A 23,069-nucleotide genomic window follows, 5' to 3' on the forward strand; every position below is an offset into this window, starting at 1 on the left:
TTTTTCTCAAAAAAGCCCATATCTGTTTGTCCATTCGGACAGGGCAGAGCTGCGGACTCGTCCCCAGTTCTCTCCCTAAGGTGGTGTCAGTGTTTCACCTGAACCAGCTTATTGTGGTGCCTTGCGCCTACTAGGGACTTGGAGGACTCCAAGTTGCTAGATGTTGTCAGGGCCCTGAAAATATAGGTTCCAGAACGGCTGGAGTCAGGAAAACTGACTTGCTGTTATCCTGTATGCACCCAACAAACTGGGTGCTCTTGCTTCTAAGCAGACTATTGCTAGTTGGATGTGTAATACAATTCAGCTTGCACATTCTGTGGCAGGCCTGCCACAGCCAAAATATGTAAATGCCCATTCCACAAGGAAGGTGGGCTCATCTTGGGCGGCTGCCCGAGGGGTCTCGGCTTTACAACTTTGCCGAGCGGCTACTTAGTCAGGGGCAAACACGTTTGTAAAATCCTACAAATTTGATACCCTGGCTAAGGAGGACCTGGAGTTCTCTCATTCGGTGCTGCAGAGTCATCCGCACTCTCCCGCCCGTTTGGGAGCTTTGGTATAATCCCCATGGTCCTTTCAGGATCCCCAGCATCCACTAGGACGATAGAGAAAATAAGAATTTACTTACCGATAATTCTATTTCTCGGAGTCCGTAGTGGATGCTGGGCGCCCATCCCAAGTGCGGATTATCTGCAATACTTGTACATAGTTACAAAAATCGGGTTATTATTGTTGTGAGCCATCTTTTCAGAGGCTCCGCTGTTATCATACTGTTAACTGGGTTCAGATCACAGGTTGTACAGTGTGATTGGTGTGGCTGGTATGAGTCTTACCCGGGATTCAAAATCCTTCCTTATTGTGTACGCTCGTCCGGGCACAGTATCCTAACTGAGGCTTGGAGGAGGGTCATAGGGGGAGGAGCCAGTGCACACCACCTGATCCTAAAGCTTTACTTTTTGTGCCCTGTCTCCTGCGGAGCCGCTATTCCCCATGGTCCTTTCAGGAACCCCAGCATCCACTACGGACTCCGAGAAATAGAATTATCGGTAAGTAAATTCTTATTTTTATTTTTATTCTACTGGGGGACTTCATTTCAGAGTGATGCGCCGCTGGCCATCACTACAGTGCCCGAATGTACGCGTATTCCTCAGTTAAGTTAATGCAGACATTGCAAGATTTCCCTCTTACCCCTATGGGGTGAGAGAAACTGGCGATGTGCTGTTCTGGAACCACACACAACGTTGATGCCTGTAATTGATTTCCCCTCATTCCCCGTGATCACTTTATTATCAGTTTTTTACCTATTTTTTTTTCTTCTACAAAATGTATAAATTATACATTTGTGTCATTATTAACCATAAGAGTACTTGCCAACTTATTATGTAATAGTTCTAAAACTGACCTTTACACAGTTGTGCAGTTTTATATGGGCACGCCACAGCCTAAATCAGCAAAACATCTGAAGTGGTCTAGCATTGTCTTGCATTAGGAGGAACCCAGGGCCAACCGCACCAGCATATGGTCTCACAATGGGTCTGAGGATCTCATCTCAGTACCTAATGGCAGTCAGGCTACCTCTGGCGAGCACATGGAGGGCTGTGCGGCCCCCCAAAGAAATGCCACCCCACACCATTACTGACCCACTGCCAAACCGGTCATGCTGGAGGATGTTGCAGGCAGCAGAACGTTCTCCTTGGCGTCTCCAGACTCTGTTACGTCTGTCACATGTGCTCAGTGAGAACTTGCTTTCATCTGTGAAGAGCACAGGGCGCCATTGGCGAATTTGCCAATCTTGGTGTTCTCTATGCTACCACTAGAGTTAAAGCACCGCCAGCTTTCAAAAATGACCAGAACATCAGCCAGAAAGCATAGGAGCTGTGGTCTGTGGTCACCACCTGCAGAACAACTCCTTTATTGGGGGTGTCTTGCTAATTGCCTATAATTTCCACCTGGTGTCCATTCCATTTGCACAACAGCATGTGAAATTGTCAATCAGTGTTTCTTCCTAAGTGGACAGTTTGATTTCACAGAATCGTGATTGACTTGGAGTTACATTGTGTTGTTTAAGCGTTCCCTTTATTTTTTTTGGAGCTGTGTGTGTCTCTCTCTCTCTCTCTCTCTCTCTCTCTCTCTCTCTCTCTCTCTCTCTCTCTCTCTCTCTCTCTCTCTCGGAAGCTGCGGGAATCTCTGGCCCATAGCAGCTGCCCTCTCTAGCAGTGGTGGGGCTGTAGTGCAGTCCAGAATTCAAACAGGGGAGCCACACCAACTACCAGTGAGTTTCCGGACAGCGGTGTTTTGGGGAGTAGTTGGTGTTGCTCACCTATTCGGGTGATGGGACCTCTTATTGGTCCCACCACCACATCACTAGCTGTGTTACCGGTAAGTAGCCACCAAATTCCCAACAATTCTATTGAATGATGACATTTTAATGAGCTTTTGCGGGGAGGGGGTGGGGTTAGGTTTCGGCACAAGAGAGAGGATTAGGGATAAGCGAGAAATACTCTAGAATGCTGGAGCAGCAGAGGTGTGACCCAGAAGCTGTGCTAGAGCCACTGCAGCAGTCAGGAACAGGTAAGTGACCACTGGGCCACCAGGGATGATATGTCAGCAATCTAACAAACTGTTAGTGTCTACTTGATGAATGTTGACATATCATACCACGTCCATGTTTGCTGGTGTTAAGACTATTACGGCACGATTCAATTCTGAGAGAGTTGAATAGCGCCGGGAATTAGCTCCCAGTGCTATTCAATAGAGTGCAGTGTAAGTCGGAGAATGCCCGTTCTCCCGGACTAAACAGGGTGTTTTGTCGGGAGAACTGTCATTCTCCGACTTAAGTGACCAGTGCAATGCTGTTTCTGCCGCACTAAGGGCAGAAATCAACATTGCACCGGCACTTTTGTCGGATTTCGGAGAAGAAATACCATGGTCTGGTGTCACAGGGCACTGTATTGAATAGCCCTGGGAGCTAATTCTGGCGCTATGCAACTATCTCAGAATTGAATTGTGCCCTTAGGGGGCGTTGTTTTACCATGTATCTACCACTAGGGGGGTTGCAAAATGGAGCAATTCAGTTGTTGCTTGATTAAGACTCCTGTTAGCTGCAGAGGAGACATTTTTTTTTTTCTTTTCTTGTAGCCTCCTGAGGTGCGAGAAGAAATTTGTGCAAAATCTGTTGTTTGGGCACCCTAACCAGGGGGCTAATTCATACCTGATCGTTAGGATGCGTTTTCGTACAGCGGGCGATCAGGTCTAAACTGCGCATGCGTATGCACCGCAATGCGCAGTCGCGTTGCATGGGTACAAAGCGGATCGCCACTCAGCGTTTGGTTTGTGCGAAGGATCCATTCGCATGGGCGTTCGCAAGGAGATTGACAGGGAGAAGGCGTTTGTGGGTGGCAACTGACCCTTTTCTGGGAGTGTTTGGAAAAATGCAGACGTGTCCAAGCGTTTGCAGGGCAGGTGTCTGACGTCAATTCCTCTCCTGAACAGGCTGAAGCGATCGCAGCGGCTGAGTAAGTCCTGGGCTGAGCAGACACTGCACAAAATCTCTTTGTACAGCTCTGCTACACATGCGTTCGCACACTTGCACAGCTAAAATACACTTCCCCAGTAGGCAGCGACTATCTGTTCGCAGCAGTGCAAAAATCGCCTGCTAGCGATCAGGTCTGAATTAGGCCCTAGACTTTAGCCGCAATTAGCCACTATTCGCTACTAAACCCTGTCTGTTTGGGTGCATATAAAGCAATGAGCACCCGATCAGAGCAACAATTGAATTACTCTGATGCGCACCCATTACTTTGGGTGACCCCAAAAATATTTGAGTTGCATCCTCAATTGTATCTAAACGGGACTGTTTAGACGTCCAAACAATTGTCTGGATTCAGTTGTGTTTGGCCACCCATGTATGTCGCGCCCAAATAGGCAGGGTTTAGCCACGTAAACTGCTAAACCAGCCTAAGTCCTGATTTGGGCTTCCAAACTCCCGTTTGGAGGCCCAAAGTGCCGAGTTTGCATGCATTTTTTTGTTCTTGCACATCAGGTGGCTGCAAGAAGAAATGACACCCCCCACAGCTGCCGAGCGTCTAAACTGAGCCACAATTGAATAGCTGTTTTGCGCCCCCTAGTAGTAGCTGCACGCAAAAACAATTGAATCTGCCTCTTTAAATACAGTAAACCAGTGTAGTCCGTAAAATGAACACTTTCTGTCCACAAATACTTTACTAAACTAGTATCTGGGGTCTTTCATTTTTTTTATTCTATTGGTGCCAATAGACGCCCATTTTCTTTCTTTGCTGCATATATAGTTTGCCTCTTATTTTTTTTTCCCCCCCTCAGATTTATTGGCTGTTGGAGTAGAAGAAGTCCACACATGTGCGTGGTTCTCATTCATGACTGGTATTGGGGGTTCCTGGCAGGTGACTGTTGTATGTGGCACCTTTATAGTGATGGGCCTTTATCTGTCCATGATGGGGGTGCATGCAGCACTCTGTGTACTGTACTAATAGGATTGATGTCATGTGGGTAGTCTGAGGAAAAGGAAACCACATTTTATTCCGAGAACAAGTGTAGGTGTAACAGCTGTGGTGCTAGTCTCTCCCTCACACACTTCTATGGCAGGTAGTGTACAAATAGTGAGAACAACCAAGGAAAAAGTAAATTGATATGTTATATTCCAATGGATTTGTACTTGCTACTGACCAAAAGTACCTGACTCTTGTTTAAGCGCACCTGTTGCCTAGACAATAGTGAGGGCAGCCATTTTGTGGGCTGAACCATATCTATGAGAATGAAGCTTATTCACTTGTGACATAATGTACTCCGTATTTCATTTGATTTCATTCTCCGTATTTCGTTATTGGACTTCCCTGCGGGGAGAACATACAAGCTCTGCACAGATAGCATACATTGCTCAGAATCAAGCCTAGGACCCCAGCACTGTGAGATAGCAATGCTAAACTCTGCCACTGTGCTCCTAGGTTAGTTACATGTAAACAGAAGTGAAAATAAGCAATGGTGCCAAATATATTTGCATCGCTATGTGCTTTTATTATTATTTTTTGTTTTTCTTCTTTATTGCTACTATCTGACGGGTGTCAATTTGTGAAAAATATTTGAAAGTAATCTCAATAGGAGCAAGCTGGAAAAGTGAGTGTTACTAATGCAGAAGTAATGCACGTGTGAATAAATTCATTACTATCTTTGCTCACTTGATGTCTGTCTGAGGCAAAATAAAAATAAAAAAATGCATTGCAATTGCCTTAGTGTAACCTATAAGCCATGGGTCTTCAACCTGCTGTGGAACTACACATCCCAGCATGACCTGCCTTCCTTTTAGCATGCCTTAATAGCAAAACTGGCAGGGCATGCTGGGATATGTAGTTCCACAGCAGCCAGAGGGATGCAGGCTGCAGACCCATGCTGTGAGCTATCTATTGGTATTACTCCCTTTCTCTACATGATGTGACTGTGTGTGTGTAGAAGTAGCCAGTGATAATACTTCTCCCTCCCTCCCCCCCCCCCCCCCCCCCCCCTCCCTCCTGTAGTGGCTGCCTACATTGCTGTATGACACACAGATTGGGCTGAGACAGGGGAGGTGTGACAGTCATGTAACCTCCGGCAGAAGCATCATACAGCAGGTTGGACAGGGAGGGAAGGGGGGGGGGGGGGGGGGGGGGGCTGGGAGAGCATTAGCAAGTCTTGACAACTTAGATAATTGGGATAAATCCAAGTATCTTGTGTGTGTGTGTCCTTAATAACAGGTATGTACAGTGAGTGATAAACTGTTTGCGTAAAAGAGAGAAATTATAGAGTAAGAAAATAAAGCATATTTGGACGTGCAGGGTATATGAGATTTGGGAGTGTATAGCGTCCAGTTTATGGATCTATACTTCTGTGACTGATACAGCAACGTGTATGATTCTGAAAAGATGTGTAAAACGCACTCCCGAGAAACCGTCTGGGCTTATAGTGCATGGACCCCTAGCTTGCTCTGTTTATAATGATGGTTGGCTGGTACAGCATTTTGGAAGAGGTTTATCAAAGCTTGGATAGAGAAATAAAGTGGAGAGAGAGGAAGTACTAACCAGTCAGCTCCTAACTGACATTTTTCAAACACAGCCTGTAATATGGTAGCTAGGAGCTGATTGGCTGGTACTTTTTCTTTCCAAGCTTTGATAAATATCCCCCTATGTTATAAATGACCCATAAATGTTAGCAAAAACATGCTCATCCTGTTCAGCCTTTAAAGGGGAAGTTACACATTCAGAGAACTGTATTGTCTAGGTGGATTTATTACTTTTCATTGTCTTGGATACAATTTATATAGGCTCAGGTCTGTGCATTGAATACAGTTGTATATATGCATCGGCTGTCCTGTTTAGAAAGAGCAGTATATATAACTCTGCATGCGGATAGCATTTGCTGATCTGTCTGCTTCTCCATAGGATCATTTGTGTGTGTGTGTGTGTGTATTCTGTGATGCGGAATGCAGGGCTTCTGTGTTAGCTATAGGAGTCTCAGACATATAGGCTGACACACTGCAGAGGGGGTCATATGTCCATGAGTCACATGAACGTTGCAGCCTGTGTTGATGAGTGGATGTGACAGTGCATTTACCAGGTTGTGTCACAGTACAGAGGGTGTGCTGATGCACTGCTACAACACTTCACACACGCTACACAGACAGAATATTAGGAAACTGAGGGTTTCAGAGCTTTCTTTATACAGTACTTATGAGTTTGCTGCAAACTGTAAGTAGTTGAGATTTTGTGAGTAGTTTCTGTAGGATTGCATTCCTTATATCAATACATCTTCAGAAAGTAAGGGGGTCAGAACACATAGGGTATGGCATCTGCATTACAACAGAGGTGGGCAGGATGAGATTCTGTTTCGGGACAAATTAATATGTGAGGTGGGACACTGTTCTGGGAGAAATTAATGTGGGGTTGGTGGTGAAGTGCTGTTCCGGGAGAAATTAATGTGTGGTTTTGGGGGTGAGATGCTGTTCTGGGAAAAATGGGGGTGAGACGCTGTTCCAGGAGAAATGAGTGTGTGGGTTTGGGGGTGAGACGTTGTTCAGGGAGAAATGAATGTGTCGGGGGTGACATGCTGTTCCGGGAGAAATGAATGTGTGGTATCGGGGGTGAGATGCTCTTCCGGAATGAATGTGTGGTGTCGTGGGTAAGATGCTGTTCCGGAAGAAATGAATGTGTGGGGTTGAGATGCTGTTTCGGGAGAAATGAATATATGTGGGGATGAGATGCTGTACCTGGAGAAATGAATGTGTGGTGTCGGGGGTAAAATGCTGTTCCGGAAGAAATGAACGTGTGGGGTTGGGGGTGAGATGCTGTTCCGAGAAAAATGGGGGTGGGATGCTGTTCCGGAAGAAATTAATGTGTGGGGTTGAAGGGTGAAATGCTGTTCCTGTAGAAATGAATTTGTGGGGTTGGAGGGTGAAATGCTGTACCGGGAGAAATGAATGTTTGGTATTGGGGGTGAGATGCTCTTATGGAAAAAATGAATGTGTGCTGTCGTGGGTGAGATGCCATTCCGGAAAAAATGAATGTGTCGGGGGTCAAATGCTGTTTCGGTAGAAATGTGAGGTGGGACACTTCTGGGAGAAATTAATGTGGGGTTGAGGGTGAGATGTTGTTCAGGGAGAAATGAATGTGTCGGGGGTGAGATGCTGTACCGGAAGAGATGAATGTGTGGGGTTGAAGGGTGAGATGCTGTTCCTGTAGAAATGAATGTGTGGGGTTGGAGGGTGAAATGCTGTACTGGGAGAAATGAATGTCGGGGGTCAAATGCAGTTCCTGTAGAAATGAATGTGTCGGGCGTGAGATGCTGTTCCAGGAGAAATGAATGTGTGGGGTTGGAGGGTGAGATGCTGTTCCGGGAGAAATGAATGTGTGGGATTGGTGGGTGAGATACTGGGCCGGGAGAAATGAATGTGGTGGTTCGGAGGTGAGATGCTGTTCCGGTAGAAATGAATGTGGGGGGTCGGGGATGAGGTGCTCTTCTGGGAGAAATGGATGTGTGGTATCAGGGGTGAGATGCTGTTCCAGGAGAGATTATGAGATGCTGTTCCAGTAGAAATGAATGTGGGGCTCGGGGATGAGGTGCTCTTCTGGGAGAAATGGATGTGTGGCATCAGGGGTGAGATGCTGTTCCAGGAGAGATTATGAGATGCTGTTCTGGGAAAAATTAATGTGGCGTGTTAATAAGAGATATGGTTAAAAAAGCAGTAGCCACATTGGGGATAGGAGCCGATGTGAGATGTTGCGCTGCTCCCAGAACAGTAGCTGTGTGGATGGTGCTCGCTATAAAGGCGATATGTAGGGTGCAGGAATGAGATGTTTGGGTACAGAGTAGTCTAACACCGTGCTGATTGCAGAATCTTGTTACCAAGCTTTGGGTTTGCTATGTGTGAAGTGCAGGGAGGGGTTGTGAGCAGTGGAGGGGCACTGTGCTTTTACAGAAGGGGGGGCTCATACATTTTTGTGTTTGGGTTGGACAGAGAGATCCTGGTGAGAGAGAACAAGACAGAACCCAATGTTCCAGGGACGTGACGGGAGAGGAGGAAGGGGGGTGGGGGGTGGAGGGGAGCATCGTGAGGAGGATTTGTGTCGAAATGCCAACTGTACATACTACAATACTTATTAACCCTTTCTTGTGTGTTTATTAATCTGTGTTATTGTTCTTAAGCCATTCTTTGTGTTTTTTAAAATTAGGTAAATGCTGTTTTTATAATGGTTAATGGAATTATCCCTCAAGATCCAATTTTTAAACCTGAGCGCCCCAGCAGCTATGTTGTCTAAGACTGTACTGCTGGTAGAATGTAGTAATCAATCCTGACCTCTCTCCGATGTTACGTGTATAGTGTGTTTCTCCTATACTGGCAGGATAAAATCTTTCCTAACCCCTGATGGCAATCTTTCAGGCTTCCTGATCAATCACGCTAGCTATACATATCATCCAATCCATTTTTGCATTCCCTTAGTGGTTTTTGCTATCACTTTATGTGGTAGGAATCAGACAGCCCTGCCGCTTTTACAGCAAAGACCCTTTCTAAGGCAATGACGGAACTTTATTTCCTCTGGGCCTGATGCAGCGTTGTAAGCAAACCCGATGCATTGCATACAAATCAGCTGGTTGGAGTGTGCAAGTGCTGCGATGCAGCTGCTGCTCTGGTCGCAGTTCTGCAGAAGCCGCAGCGCCATTTAGTGGGCGGGGAGGCTGGCTGCTTCTGAAAACAGTGGCTGACCTCTGGTGTGGGTTTGGGTGGCCATTGTGAGTAAGCTTAGGATTACTCAGATGGCCATTGGTGATCTGATGCTGCGTCTTCGTTTGCAGCACTGTGATCTCCAGTGTCGGCAGTGTGTGTCTTTTGTCTTGAGACGCCTCCCTGGCATTGGCATATTTTCACATTGCTGCTGTGCCCGGAGACGCAGGCCCTCGCACTTCAAGAGGGTTCAAGTGAAAATCTGTAATAAATGCAGCCTCCATGCTGGTCACGCATATCAACTGATATGCCCATACATGTAGTCCGCCAGGCATATAATGTATGTTGTATCCAATATAACAGCTGTTTATATAATTGATTGAATCCTGTATAAACCATTACCAAAACTTAACCAGCATACATCTCTTGCCAAATCGCTGCTCTGCCAGATCTGTACCTGTCCTTCACACTCGTCACTTGTCACATTGCCAGTTCCCTTTTTTTTATTTTTTTTATTTAATTATATTACATGACCTGAATTTACCTTATGAAATTTGCTTCCTCATACAACAAGACATTACCCTACCCTTCAAACATTCCCAGGAAATGCACCTCTTTAAGCAAGATCACTAGCTACCCAAATCACCTTGTACCCTGTTACCACCTCTCCACACTCATCATACAAGACTCAAGTTTGTTCATTTTCCCTGCTCAAACAGACCTTTGACCCCCATTGCTGTGACTGGATCACATAGCCCCACTAAGCACTAGTTCCAGTTGCCTCTGGCTTGACCAATATCCAATCCGCGTCACTTAACCTGCTGTATCAATCGTCTATAGTCCTATAGATGGAATGTCATTCGCATTCTTACCTCTTTATCTCTGTTTTGTTCACATGTTCTTTCGGAGTATGCTAGCGCTGTGTAAATAGTAAATGTCTCCCAGTTAACTGTATGTACACAGTGGTCTGTTCCTACATTTCCCAGTAGTTTTCTAATTGCTGTAATTTATGCTGAATGACTGAATAGATGTTAAAACTAATTTTGACTAATTAATTCATGTTTTGCCTCCTATCAACCTTTTACTTGACGCATTTTGCATCTCTGCGGGATTCCCTGTTTCCCTGTAATGTGCTACAGTCTTTGGGAAGGGAAATCATGATCACTCTGAATCAGCAAAGTGACCAAAACTAATCTGGATAGGTGGATCCTTTTTAAAGGCTACTAAAGTGAATTTTAAAAGTTAAACATTAATGCCGAGTATTACTGCCCTACAGTGACATTCCACCCGATCCGCAGTGTCTGCCATGAGTGCAGCGCTTCTTTCCTAGCTCCTGCTGGCAGAGCAGATTAATTATTGTTCAACCTGGTGACTTCGGATGTAGGGCAGTCTTTCATAAAAATATGTCAGCATGTAGTGATTAACTTCTGAAGCCGTTAACCTAACTGTTCTGACATTGAAGAAACGGTTTCATCCAACTCTGAACTCTTTTTAATACTAACTTAAAAGAAAACTTTTTGTGATTGGAGCCACAGGAAAATGTTGCCCAGGAACCCTTTTCACCCCTGCTGACTCCAGTAACTGCATAATCAAAACTAGACATTTGAAGGTAAAGCTGGGTACACACTGTACAATATATTGTGCAATATTGGTACTTTCGACCAATCTGCCTATCCATCATATGCCCAATCCATTGTTCACTGCCCTCGTCCCACTGGATGTGCAGCACATCCAATTGGACAATTCCATGTCCGACTCTGTGTTACATGCAACAATACATTGCGCCGTCGTACAGCAGATTGTGTAGTGTGTACGGTGATGCAATGTATCGTTACATCGCATCGCTGGGTCGCATCATCGTCAGGTGTGTACTCTGCTTTACAGTTTTCATTAACTGATTGTCAACGCAGCTAATCGGATGGCTGTAGGTCTTGTCTACATTGTAATTCTGTTTTGCATTTATTTCTCAGACAATAAATTGCATTATTTTAGTTTTTGTTTTCCAATTTGTGACTGTTTGCTTAACCCAGCCTATAAGATATTCTACACACTGCTATAACTTATATAGAAAATTTAATCACCTCTGCACTGTTCTGTTAGGCAAAGCACCCTGATAGTCAGTCTTTTGAGAACTAACCTGTAAATGGTTCTCTGAATAGCAATAATGCCCTCCAACGTTCATATGTCCCCCACTTACAGGAGCTGTATTGAGATGTGGCGTGTGTGCGTTCTTCGCTTTTTAACAGCACAATGACCGTCTATACAGCAAAATTTAGCTCCTGTTTTCCCTGTTCTATTGATCTGCAGTCGGTGTATTTCTGTCAGTTACATCACACGCGCTGTATAATAGCCTACTACTTGGTCCATTCATACAATTAGCCAGGCTCAGAATAGCTAGGCTATAGATAACTCTTGTCTGTCAATTAGTGGTAATGTAACCTAAGCAAAGCCGGGCTGAGGAGAGACTACAGAGATGACCGCTGCGCTTTCCAGCAATTTAAATAATAAAAAATTAGAATCTGGAGCATAATTTACTCTCACAAATAACTGATCACCATAAACACAACACCCTAAGGTGTTGCTGGTACCTACAGCTAGTGTTGCTGGCACCTGAGGAAAAATTATTTCACAGAAAGGGTAGTGGACAAGTGGAATAGCCTCCCATCAGAGGTGGTAGAGGCTAAGACAGTAGAGCAATTTAAACATGCATAAGGATCAAATAAGATTTGAAATAAAAATATGGTAAAAAAAAAAAAAAAAAAAAGGGGGCAGACTAGCTGGGCCAAGTGGTTTTTATCAAATTCTACGGGGGATATTCAATTGTTTGAAAAGTTGGTTGGGTGTCTGTTTTTTCCTGTCTATTAGATAGGAAAAAACAGACACCCAACTGACTTTTCAAACAATTGAATGCCGCCCTATGTTTTTATGTTACAGATGTGTTATACACTGTTGCTGTGTAACGCCTGCTAGCGCTGGGTGGTGGTTCTTTCGCCCAATAATGCATCTTATTCGCAACTCCATGTGTGACTAGGACGAACCAGAATACTGCACTGATTAATTTGATACGCAACACTTGCATATCTGTCCTGCTGAAATCTGTATATGAAGTGCTACGATGCAGCAACTTTTTTCCCTCACGCCAAGAAGTTCCGTTGTGCCAGTATCACTGTTCCTGCTTCACCTGTTTCCCGAGGGAAAGAACTATGGCTGAGCTGTATTAACATCTCTGCTGCCGGAGAGGGGAAGTTAAAACTCCCCCCTCCGGTGATGCCCGTCAGCGGCCACAGCACGTTAGCCTAGTGCCTCCCCCCCCCCCCTCACTGGACATGCGTGATACCTCCAAAGTCTCACAACATCTCACGTGCAGCCTGGAGCTGGCACCCGCTGCAGCGCTGTGGTGTATGGGCATTGACACCTGCAGGTGTCGGAACGGTATGTGCAACTGACCGTACATACATTGCCCCGCATATTGGTGTGTTAACTTGTAGATAGTGCCGATATAGACAGTGGCGCCCCTGTCACCTAGCATGCACCCCCGCTGTAATACATGGGGGGGGGAGCAGTATCAATGCACTGATACCACTTCTCCCCCCATATTGGAGGGTAATACCCCTCAGTCGTGGTGAACACACAAATACCAGGAATACATGAGACAGCGGGGTAGAGGGAGTATAAGTGTTGCGTATCTGTGACGTCACCTGGTGCATCACATTGTGATAAAGGCACATTTTTCGGTGAAAAAGACGCCTGGTGCTAGCAGAGTCGCATAAGACCTGGCGGCATACTCGCACCAGGTGTCTTTCGCCGAGTGGTGAATTGAGGGTAAAAAAACAGTATGAGGAAACATCTGTAACAATATTTTAATGCTTGAACTACTTGCAACTTGGAACTACACCCTTGTGAACTTTGGCCATGGAGATCCTCCATGATGTCACTGGTTCTGGTGGTTGTCCGTATGTTTCTTTCCCATAAACTGTTTTGTCCACTAGGTGTATGTGGTACTACTGCATAGGTCATCCACAAGGACAGCATTGTATATACATTACTGTGGTTACTGTGGAACGCTATGGATACTTGCCTTGTTTACTTGTGGTAACCGAATGCTACTTAGTTCGTTGCCAGCCATGTGTATGGCTCAGTATAGAATTCCATAGCCCTCTATCCTGCTACATTTGTGGTTCCCTGACATTGGCTTCCATGTGGAACACAACAGTCTAAACCCCGTCTCTGGATGAGTTCTTGGCATTAGTGACTTCATTCTGGGCAGCTTAGTGCAGTAGCTGCCTTTTTATTTGTGTACTGACTGAAACGGCTGATGCAGTGGCATTAGTCCAATATGGCCGGCCTCAGTGTCTAATGCATGACTGTGTTCATTTTCGGGCTATACACATGAGTTTTGGTCAGAATCCCGGCAGTCAAAATGGTGATGCCGAAATCCCGAATAGGGTCTTCTCAACCTATATCCTGTAAGATATACAAAATGGTTATGGCTGTGTCTGTCTTTCTTTTTACTAGATGAACATTTTGTGCTAACCTTTTCCTTAATCTAATGTGTACCCATTTTCTACACATGGTGGAGGCGGCAGGCATTCTAAGCCAACAAAACGGCTGCCTCCATTCGGGTACACTTTAAACTACAGTAGGTGTTGGGTACATCCTAAACTACCGGGAGTTTTTAAATCTAAAATATTTTGCATTCCTTTTGCCCTCTGTCATTGTGTAATTGTGTTCCTACATTTTGCCACTATTGCCACTTTGGTAATATCTCCTGTATTAAGTATTAGATACTTCTGTCATCTTCGAACCTATGTTTGAGGACAGGGGGGTGTGACACCTGCCACCTCAGGCTACCTGTCTCTGCACATGATATAGCCTTGTCTCCTGCAGCCCACTGTGCTGTGCTACTCCCACCCGTTACACACCTTTTCCGTCCCCTCCTCTGCTTGTTTCCTTCCTGTCTCTCTCGCTGCGCTCCCTGTCCTGTGCCCCCTCTTCCTGAACACACCCCGCACCATCACCTACAGATCTTGTCAACCCCACAATTGTGTTATGCCCGTTCTACGTGGTTTTTTTTTTTTTCTCCTTACACTTCAGTTCTTCTGTATAAATTAAATATATTTATATTTTGGTTATATTTAAATATGCGTGATGAATCTCCGTAAGCACTGAGGGATTGTTAGCATAGCTGCAGCAAATAACAGATTATTGTTTCGGTTTCCATATCTATAATGTCAAGCTGGAGAAACCGTTGTAGGGAGCAATGTGTCTGGTATGTCCATGCATTTTCCATTCTGCCGGGCACTCGAAGGTCTGTCCATGGCAGCATCAGGGTTAATGTAGGGGTGTCTGTATAACTAGTGCCAGATGCGGGCATGGTGCCAGCTTCCACGTCCTGTGTACAGAATGCGCGGTCATGTGACCAGAGGGGGAGGCTGGGGTGCAGATGAGCAGAGTGTTAACCCTTGCAGCAGGGAAGCACTCTGCAGTGCAACATCTGTATTACATGCTGCACAGTTCTCTTACAAAGGAAGAGCCGTGGGTCATGCAGGGTTATTTGAAAGTGCAGTGAAGCCTCTGGGGGAATAGGCACAAGAGATGACTGTATTATATCTGTCTCTGCAGCCACTGACAAGAGTCGCCTGCAAATGAATTCAATGAACCCCATGAAACCATCCCACCCAGGCACAGGACACAGGTGAGACCCTGCATCGTGTCGAAACTATTGTTTCATTGCATTCATTCATTGTGCTTTTTTGTGTCATTGGTTTTGCAAGCACCACCTTTTATATTGGTCATCTTTGTATACATGTCCTGGTCCTGGTATGAGAGTAAGCGGAAACAGCTTCTTGCAAGACATCATTAGTGGACCAGAGTTCCCTATAAAGATTGCAGGGACGTGTGGAAATAAATCCAGCCACTATTTTCCTGTTGTGTTTTGTTATGTTTGTCTCTAAAATGTATTTATTTGTGTATTTAAGACATGCAAAAAAAACTGGTTGATACAAATGTCTACATTGATGCATGCATTGTCTGTGAGGATATGAGTTCTCTTGCCTCCCTGCGTATGTGATGTCTGCTTCTTGTTTCTGTGTCTCATGTATTCCTTTTATTTAAACGTTCTCCTCTGGTTTGTGCGTACACCAGTAACTCCCGCCTCTGCCCTCCACAGTGATGGTTCATTTGCATACGAGTCTGTTCCCTGGCAACCAAACACCAATCAGGCTGCAGGATCGCTCTCCGTAGTAACCACCGTCTGGGGTTTGAGCAACACGTCGCAGAGCCAGGTAACATGATGTCACGGAAGGCGGAGCACGCTGGCATGCACAGTCTTGGCCACTCCCCCCGTTCAGGACCTGTTCAGCATTATTCTGATTAACCCTCTCTGCTTCGTCTCACTTGCATCACTCACTCCTTCTCGCTAGTAGGCCTGCTGTATCTCAAACCTGCACATTTAAAAGCTAATTTTCTATCATATTTTTTTAGCTTTGAAATATTGCTCACCTGGACTTTCTCTCTTAGGAGGGCCTTGGGAATCCCATGGTGCCCAGCGGTGGCCCCACAGGAGGCGGAGTCATGCCGGGGCTGGCTGGCAATAATGGGGGAATGGGAAACCCTCAGTACATTAGCCAGCAGGCATATCCTGAAGGTGGCGCTGGAAAGGGCTATCTGCAACAGAGCATGTACGGACGTGGTGGATATCCAGGAGGGTCAGCTTATACAAATAGGTAACCTAACCATTATCTAGTGTTTTTTATATATTGTGTTGCTGGGTAAAGGCATAATAAGCCTACAAAGCTATGCTCCGTCCCATTCCCCCGCTTCTTCTCTAATCATTTCTTACCGAGGGGCTTCCCACATCTTGCAGACCCTACTCCTTTATTATATACAGCATCAGCGGCCCCAGAGGAGGCCATGGGAGGCTTCAGTGTTTGCGCAGGTCTCATGCAGGCATTGTCTTGTGTTCTGTGCATTCGCTATGATGCGTTTTCAGTTCTTTTTACTTCTGATAGATCTAAAGCAAAGTACATTTGTATTGTGATCATGTGCAGTGCCTGTTAGATGGGTATAATGCTCCTGTTCTGTATCTCTGTCTCCAGAAAGTGTCCTCAGATAAAGCAGAGTATGGCTTTCTTGGTGACTAATGTCACATGGTATGGAGGCAGAGCGCTCTGAACTGAGCCAATATATGGAGAATGCATCCTGGCCAGTCACTAGGACCTGGCTCTTTAATTTCTTCCGCTGTGTGCAGGTGATGGCGGGTACTCGGATCACCCATTACCTCCTCTTTTTTGTAATGAAACATGCATATGTAACTTGTCACCTCCATTCTACGTATGGGCGTTTATACCAGCTTTTGTTACTGGCAGTTATCCCGGGGGCCCCACATCTGGCGGCGGGATGGGCATGCCTCAACACTCCGGTCGCGGCCCAGCAGACTTTACACAGGCAGCGGCTGCAGCAGCGGTAGCAGCAGCTACAGCAACGGCGACTGCAACTGCAACGGTGGCTGCGCTGCAAGAGAAGCAGAGCCAAGAGATGAACCAATATGGAGGGGTGAGTTGTGGCACAGTTTGAGGCCCCAGTGTGCTCTCTTACGGGTGGATATTTATCAAAGTTTGGGGAGAGATAAAGTACCAACCAATCAGCTTCTGGCTGACATTTTTCAAATATAGCCCGCAACAATGAAAGGGGCTGATTGGCTGGTACTTTTTCTCTCCAAGCTTTGCTAAATTTTACCCACAATTTCTGAATGTTAATAATAATCACAGGTAACAATGGGGGAGAGTTATCTAACTTTCTCAAGAGGACAGATTTGTAGCTTTCATTATCTTCTGCTTTCTATAAAATGATCGCTTGATTCTGATAAGGGGGGTACACACGGAGCAATGTTCACTTAGTTTCTAAGCAATCTGACTAGATTGCTTAGAAATTTAGAACACATCGCTCCGTGTGTAGGGGTGCCGGCGACAGCGATATGTGTCTCCGCAGGTCGCTATCGCTGGCTCTAGATTGGGCATGCATGCCCAATCTAGTGAGATCGCTCATTTCACCGCAGGGTGAAATGAGCGTGCGCCCCCATCGCTCAGCACACATCGCGCTCTGCTGAGCGGGGTGGGAGATGAGTGCTGAGCGGTCTGTGATAGATCGCCCAGCACACATCTCCGGGAGAAATCTCCCGTGTGTACCCCCCTATAGGTTGCTTTGGGCAACACCTCAACTTGTCCTCTGTAGATTAAAAAAATAAAATAAATAAATATATATATATATATATATATATATATATATATACATTTTTTTTTTCTTCCTTTTATTTTATTTAATGTAGCCTATGTGGGAGATGTATCAAACCAAGAGAAGTTGCCCATAGCAACTGCTCAGTGTCTAGCTATTTTATAAACTGTACTTGGTTAATACTTACTATACGTTGATTGATAGCTATGGGCAACTTCCCCACTTGTCCATTTCTCCCTTTTTATTTAAAAGAATAAATACAAATTATTAGGGAGTTTGATACATTTTCCCCCAGTGCCTTTTGCATCTATATGTATAATGTGAGTGTCTGCTCTGTGCAGGTTGGACCCTCTCATAACTTTGGTGGCCAGTTCTTGCCTCATTCCGGACCCCGAGGACCATCCATTCAGGGTGGAATAAATTCCGGGGTCATGGGTGCTGCGGGCATGGGTCAGATGGGTATGAACTCTGCAAGAGCACCGAGCATGAATGCCGTGTATACTGGACAAAGGATTCCCCCGCACGGATACCCCGGGCAGCTCCAAAGCCAGCAGCTCCAAAGCCAGCAGCTACAACGCCAGGGAGTAAAGAGGACCTATTCCAATGAGGTGAGGCTTCTATGTTCTTCATCCAAATTCAGGAGACTCAGACCTGTGGCCAGATTATATGGACAGAGTGGCAGACCTGTTATGATGTAGCTGCATGTATGTCTCACAGCCAGATTTCAGTGCGATCTTCCATTTGCTTTGTAATGTGGCTGGTACTTTGTTTACATGATGACCTTGCAATGTGATTGTGTTTAGTGCACGGTCACCTGATAACTGTATGCAGAAACCACTGATGATCTCTGGCCTATAGATGGAACTGACATTGAGGTTGAGTCTTGTTACTTTCTCCATAGGGCTATGCACCTCAACAGTACATGCAAGGTGGCCAGTACCCACCACACGCAGCACAGTATGCACCATCTGCCCCTCAGCAATCTGCTCCATCCCCATCCTACCCTGGGCACCGTGTGCAGCAGAACATCTCGCAGTACATGCCCCAGGCGGGTCCTGGGGGACATTACTACAAGGTAAATGATCTAAGAATATATACATCCTCTCTCTGTTTTATAGATTTATCCTGCTTTTTTTTGTCCTCCTCCCACTGTCTTTTATCATGACCGGTCACTATCACAGGCATAGTTTTCTTACAAAAAGTGTGCAATGCTCAGGTGGGTATACCAGCGCTGGCTGAATTACATAAATAATGAATGGACGGTTGGTGTAAAATGTAAAATAATCTGATTTTATTATCTAAAATAACCAAGAGAATAAAATCCCTTCTCTAAAATATGCAGATGCAAAAATAATAAACAGTACGTGGCTTATTGCCACCGATAGAGATGTATACGTATATTGCAATACAAGAGAGGTTCCACTTCTGTATTGTTTATTATTTTTGCATCTGCATATTTTAGAGAAGGGAAGAAGGGATTTTATTCTCTTGGTTATTTTAGATAATAAAATCAGATTATTTTAATGTTAAACCAACCGTCCATTCATTATTTATGTAATTCAGCCAGTGCTGGTATACCCACCTGTGTTCTTGTATTTGCTATATATTAAAATATTTTAGACCATCCCTATACCAGCTGCTGTTGGCAGCGTACTTGTAATTTTTTACTTTGTTAATGCTCTGCTCTTACCCTGGTCCGTGCTCTGCTCACACATCTCTCCTGCAGTGGGAGGAAGACCTGTACCACGCAGCCAGTGTTCTGCTTGGAGAGCGCTTGCATATGGAGTAAGCAGCTGGTGGTACAGAGAGCAGAGCCCTGCACAGCATCGTGTACAACATGGCTGACAGTGATTGGGAAAGCTTTATTATAGGGATGATCATGGGGGGAAAAAAGACGAAAGCCAATAATAGTGGAAAGATGCACAATGTTTTGTAGCACTTATATTTTCTATAAGTAAACAACCAATAATGACAACCTACTTTATATTCGGGCATTTGGCTGGGTACAGTATTATTGGGAGTGGATGTGTTAGATGGATTCTGCCCTCTCTCACTATGGCACCCAGGGGTGGTTTTCAGTTTGCCAGCAGCCGGGCTCCCGACGACCAGCTTACCGGCGCCGGAATCCCGACCGCCAGCATACCGACAGCTTTTCTCCCTCTTGGGGGTCCACGACCCTCCTGGAGGAAGAATAGATAGCGTGGCGCACCACCGTGCCCACAAGGGGCTCATTTGCGCTCGCCCAGCTGTCTGTATCTCGGCGGTCGGGATTCCGGCGCTGGTATGCTGGCCGCCGGGAGCCCGACCGCCGGCATAACATACTACATCCGCACCCAGCAGCTGCGGCTATAAGTAGTGATGGAAAGGGTGTGACCTAGGGAAGGGGTTAGCGATGTTTATAGGCGCTTGTAGCTTGTGACATTTAATTGGCTATTGGGTTTGTATTCTTGTACTTGGTAACTTGTGAGCTCCACTGGCACAAGGACAGATGTCACTGTGTAACATTCTCCACTGTAACTACACATTGGGAAAGGGGTTATTTCCTACCCTTCATAGTTTAGCCTTTGTCTCCGTAATGGCTATTATTTCATTGATGAGACCTAATAAGTTTGCAACAAACTGTATACAGTACATGGCTATACATATTTGATTGCTTTGATGTTGCAAATGGGATGGGAAGGGGGAAGGCTTCGATGCCGTTGTATGTGTAGATAGTTTTACAAACCATTTGTGAGATTAAGCCCTTGCATGGTTGTAATGTTTTGTAGCAGCACAGTGCGGCTGAATGCAAGTGAAAGATCACTCTTGTCTCTGGTTGTTAGTTATTTCTCTCTAGAAGTGATGTATATGTGCGCTCTGTTTGGCCACTCTGCACCACTACCTTGTCTGTCTTGTTCTGTCTCTCTCTGCATTGCTGAGCTGTTCCTACTCCTCTGCAAGGCACCGTCTCACCCATACCGTCTAATACTGTCTGTCTCTGCAGCTCACTGATCAATACAACGGACAGAGCAATAACTTCAGTGGGGGAAACTTCACGTATAACCAGACGATGAGCGGGGTGAGGAAGGACCTATTTTTATTTGTTTTATACACCTGTTAAAAGTAGTGTTCTATAATGTGTAGTTGATGGGAGGGATGTACTGCGGAGGTATGAACATTAAAACTCCCACTTTTTTTAAAAATATTATTTCTATGTATTTTTACATTTCCAGCCAGGACGTTCCATGCCTGGCTATCCCAGCTCACCCTTGCCAGGAAACCCCACCCCACCCATGACTCCTGGAAGCAGCGCTCCGCCGTATTTATCACCAGGCCAGGATGTCAAGTCCCCTTTCTTACCTGATGTCAAACCTTCGCACAACTCCTTGCACCAGTCGCCCACAGGTGGGTATGAGATGAGTAAACCCAGAGGTTTATGGGTCAGATTATTAAGCCTTGGAGAGGGATAAAGAACCAACCAACCAACCAACTCCTGTAATTTTTCAAACACAGGGGGACATTTACTAAGCAGTGATAAGAGCGGAGAAGTTGCCCAATCAGCAGCTCTGTATAATGTTTAGTATGCAAATTATAGATGTTACTTCAGTGCTGATTGGTTGCCATGGGCAACTTCTCTACTGGCTCACTTCTCCGCTCTTATCACTGCTTAATAAATGTCCCCCACAGTCTCTAACATGGCAGTTGGGAGCTGATTGGCTGGTACTTTATCTCTGTCCACTTTATCTCTCTCCATAGCCTAGTAAATATACCCCTTAGTTAGCATGGTGGAAGCAGGGCGGCAGCGGACAGTCTTGTGTTTTCTGCTCAGAATTTTATATCTTCTTATTCCAACTGTACCACACCACCCGAGGCTGAACAAAGTGCCTATTGCCATTGGGGGCTTTAATGTTGGGTAAAATGATTCTGTCTTACAGTAGCCACAGTCTCCCCATCAGCCTTACAGATGTTACTTATCTACATTATCAGTGCTTCCCCACACTTGTTAGATTGTAAGCTCATTTGCGTACCTTCTGTTTCTTGCCATTGTATGTTATTTATGTGGCTTATCGGTGTACAACGCCACATAATACGTTGGAGCTTTATACATAACAGATGATTCCAAAGCGTTTGCCCATGCGATACTGGCGTGGGGTGGTAAACTCTGGTAACATTACTCTGAATTTATCCCCCCCCCCCAGGCGCTTCCAATGACGAGCTGCGCCTGACATTCCCTGTGCGAGATGGCATTGTGCTAGAGCCTTTCAGATTGCAGCATAACCTGGCCGTCAGTAACCACGTGTACCACCTGCGGGAGTCTGTGTACAAGACGCTTATGATGAGGTACGTCCGAGCAGTGATCTTCTCACGTGGATCTGAGTCCGCCTTCAGTGACCCTGCACCGTGTGCTGCTATTCCTGTGTTACACTGTTAAACTCTTCCCTTGACCTCAGGCCTGACCTCGAGCTGCAGTTTAAATGTTATCACCACGAGGATCGGCAGATGAACACGAATTGGCCATGCTCTGTCCAGGTCAGCGTGAACTCCACACCTCTGATTATCGAACGTGGTGACAACAAGACCTCCCACAAACCTCTCTATCTGAAACATGTGTGTCAGCCGGGCCGGAACAGCATCCAGATCACCGTCAGCGCCTGCTGCTGTGTGAGTACGGTGTGGGAAGAGGGAGCAGAGCCCCCCTGAGGGATAGTGTAATGGCTAAGCTGAGGAACCTCAGTCTTCTTTGGTCAGGATGTCCTCCTACACCTGTATAATAAATTTGGAAGCACTATAATATCTTCCCTGCGGCCAGAACTATAGAAGGTTTACAGAACTGTTCTGGCTTGAAAGGGAGGCGTATATAATCCAACACACCCTAGCACAAAAACCTATATGTTGAAAGAAATTTTAATATGGAACTTTGACCCATACACAGTGTGGTGTCAGCCATATTGTGGGCGGAGTCAGGATCCTCCTTATTGGTTTGCTGGGATCCAGTGACTGAACTACTGTCTGACTAATATTCATGAACTACAATTTAGTTTCCAGTGACTTTCTAGACAACATCCTTATGAATATTCAGCTCTCAAAATGGATGTTCCCATTTTCTACAGGTGGCAGGTTCTCCTTAGCAGAAAATAAACGTAAGATCTTACATAAACGTGCGCATTACCCTTTTGTTACATATCAGACTTCTGTCAGTTGACGGCTAGTTATTCCTCCCGGCCGTTTCGTGTAACCTCTGCCTACAAACAGAGCTGCCAGGAGCTTGCTGTGACTGTTTACTTGGAAGACCTGCCCATCAAGATATAGAGGGGGGGGGAGGGGGCAATGAAGTCAAAAGGCATTGGCGCCCCCTAGTGCTTTTTCCAAATAGTGACAGCTGTTCAGGCTGCAGGTTTATTGCTGAAACCAGAGGACTAACTAAGCTGTGTTCTGAACTTTGTATTTCTTCTAATAATTCATGTGTGTGATGGATTCTGTTTGGAATGCTAGGGAATGTGTTATGGACTTATTTTAGCCACTAAAATGAATGGCAGTGATTGGGTGGAGTAGTATTTTATGTGGACAGTCGGGCCATAGGTAAGTGGGAATTGCATTCAGAGGTTAGAATTTACGCAGCGCCCTTTTGGGAGCTTTA

The 23,069-nt window shown here is 45.5% G+C and overlaps 1 protein-coding gene across 3 annotated transcripts in view; it reads left to right on the forward strand.

The window, feature by feature from the left end:
* Positions 1–23,069, forward strand: part of ZMIZ2 (zinc finger MIZ-type containing 2) — a 69,333-nt gene that overhangs the window by 23,925 nt on the left and 22,339 nt on the right. For all 3 annotated transcript variants that reach the window (XM_063931922.1, XM_063931920.1, XM_063931921.1), the window contains exons 2-11: positions 14,843–14,915; positions 15,390–15,504; positions 15,740–15,945; positions 16,588–16,774; positions 17,794–18,060; positions 18,354–18,527; positions 20,436–20,510; positions 20,665–20,836; positions 21,631–21,772; positions 21,883–22,093. In XM_063931922.1, the coding sequence (XP_063787992.1) occupies positions 14,866–14,915; positions 15,390–15,504; positions 15,740–15,945; positions 16,588–16,774; positions 17,794–18,060; positions 18,354–18,527; positions 20,436–20,510; positions 20,665–20,836; positions 21,631–21,772; positions 21,883–22,093 (1,599 nt within the window). In that variant the 5' untranslated portion in view covers positions 14,843–14,865. The remainder of the gene's footprint in view (positions 1–14,842; positions 14,916–15,389; positions 15,505–15,739; positions 15,946–16,587; positions 16,775–17,793; positions 18,061–18,353; positions 18,528–20,435; positions 20,511–20,664; positions 20,837–21,630; positions 21,773–21,882; positions 22,094–23,069) is intronic.

This window comes from Pseudophryne corroboree, chromosome 6 (assembly GCF_028390025.1).
Source record: "Pseudophryne corroboree isolate aPseCor3 chromosome 6, aPseCor3.hap2, whole genome shotgun sequence".
Taxonomy (NCBI): domain Eukaryota; kingdom Metazoa; phylum Chordata; class Amphibia; order Anura; family Myobatrachidae; genus Pseudophryne; species Pseudophryne corroboree.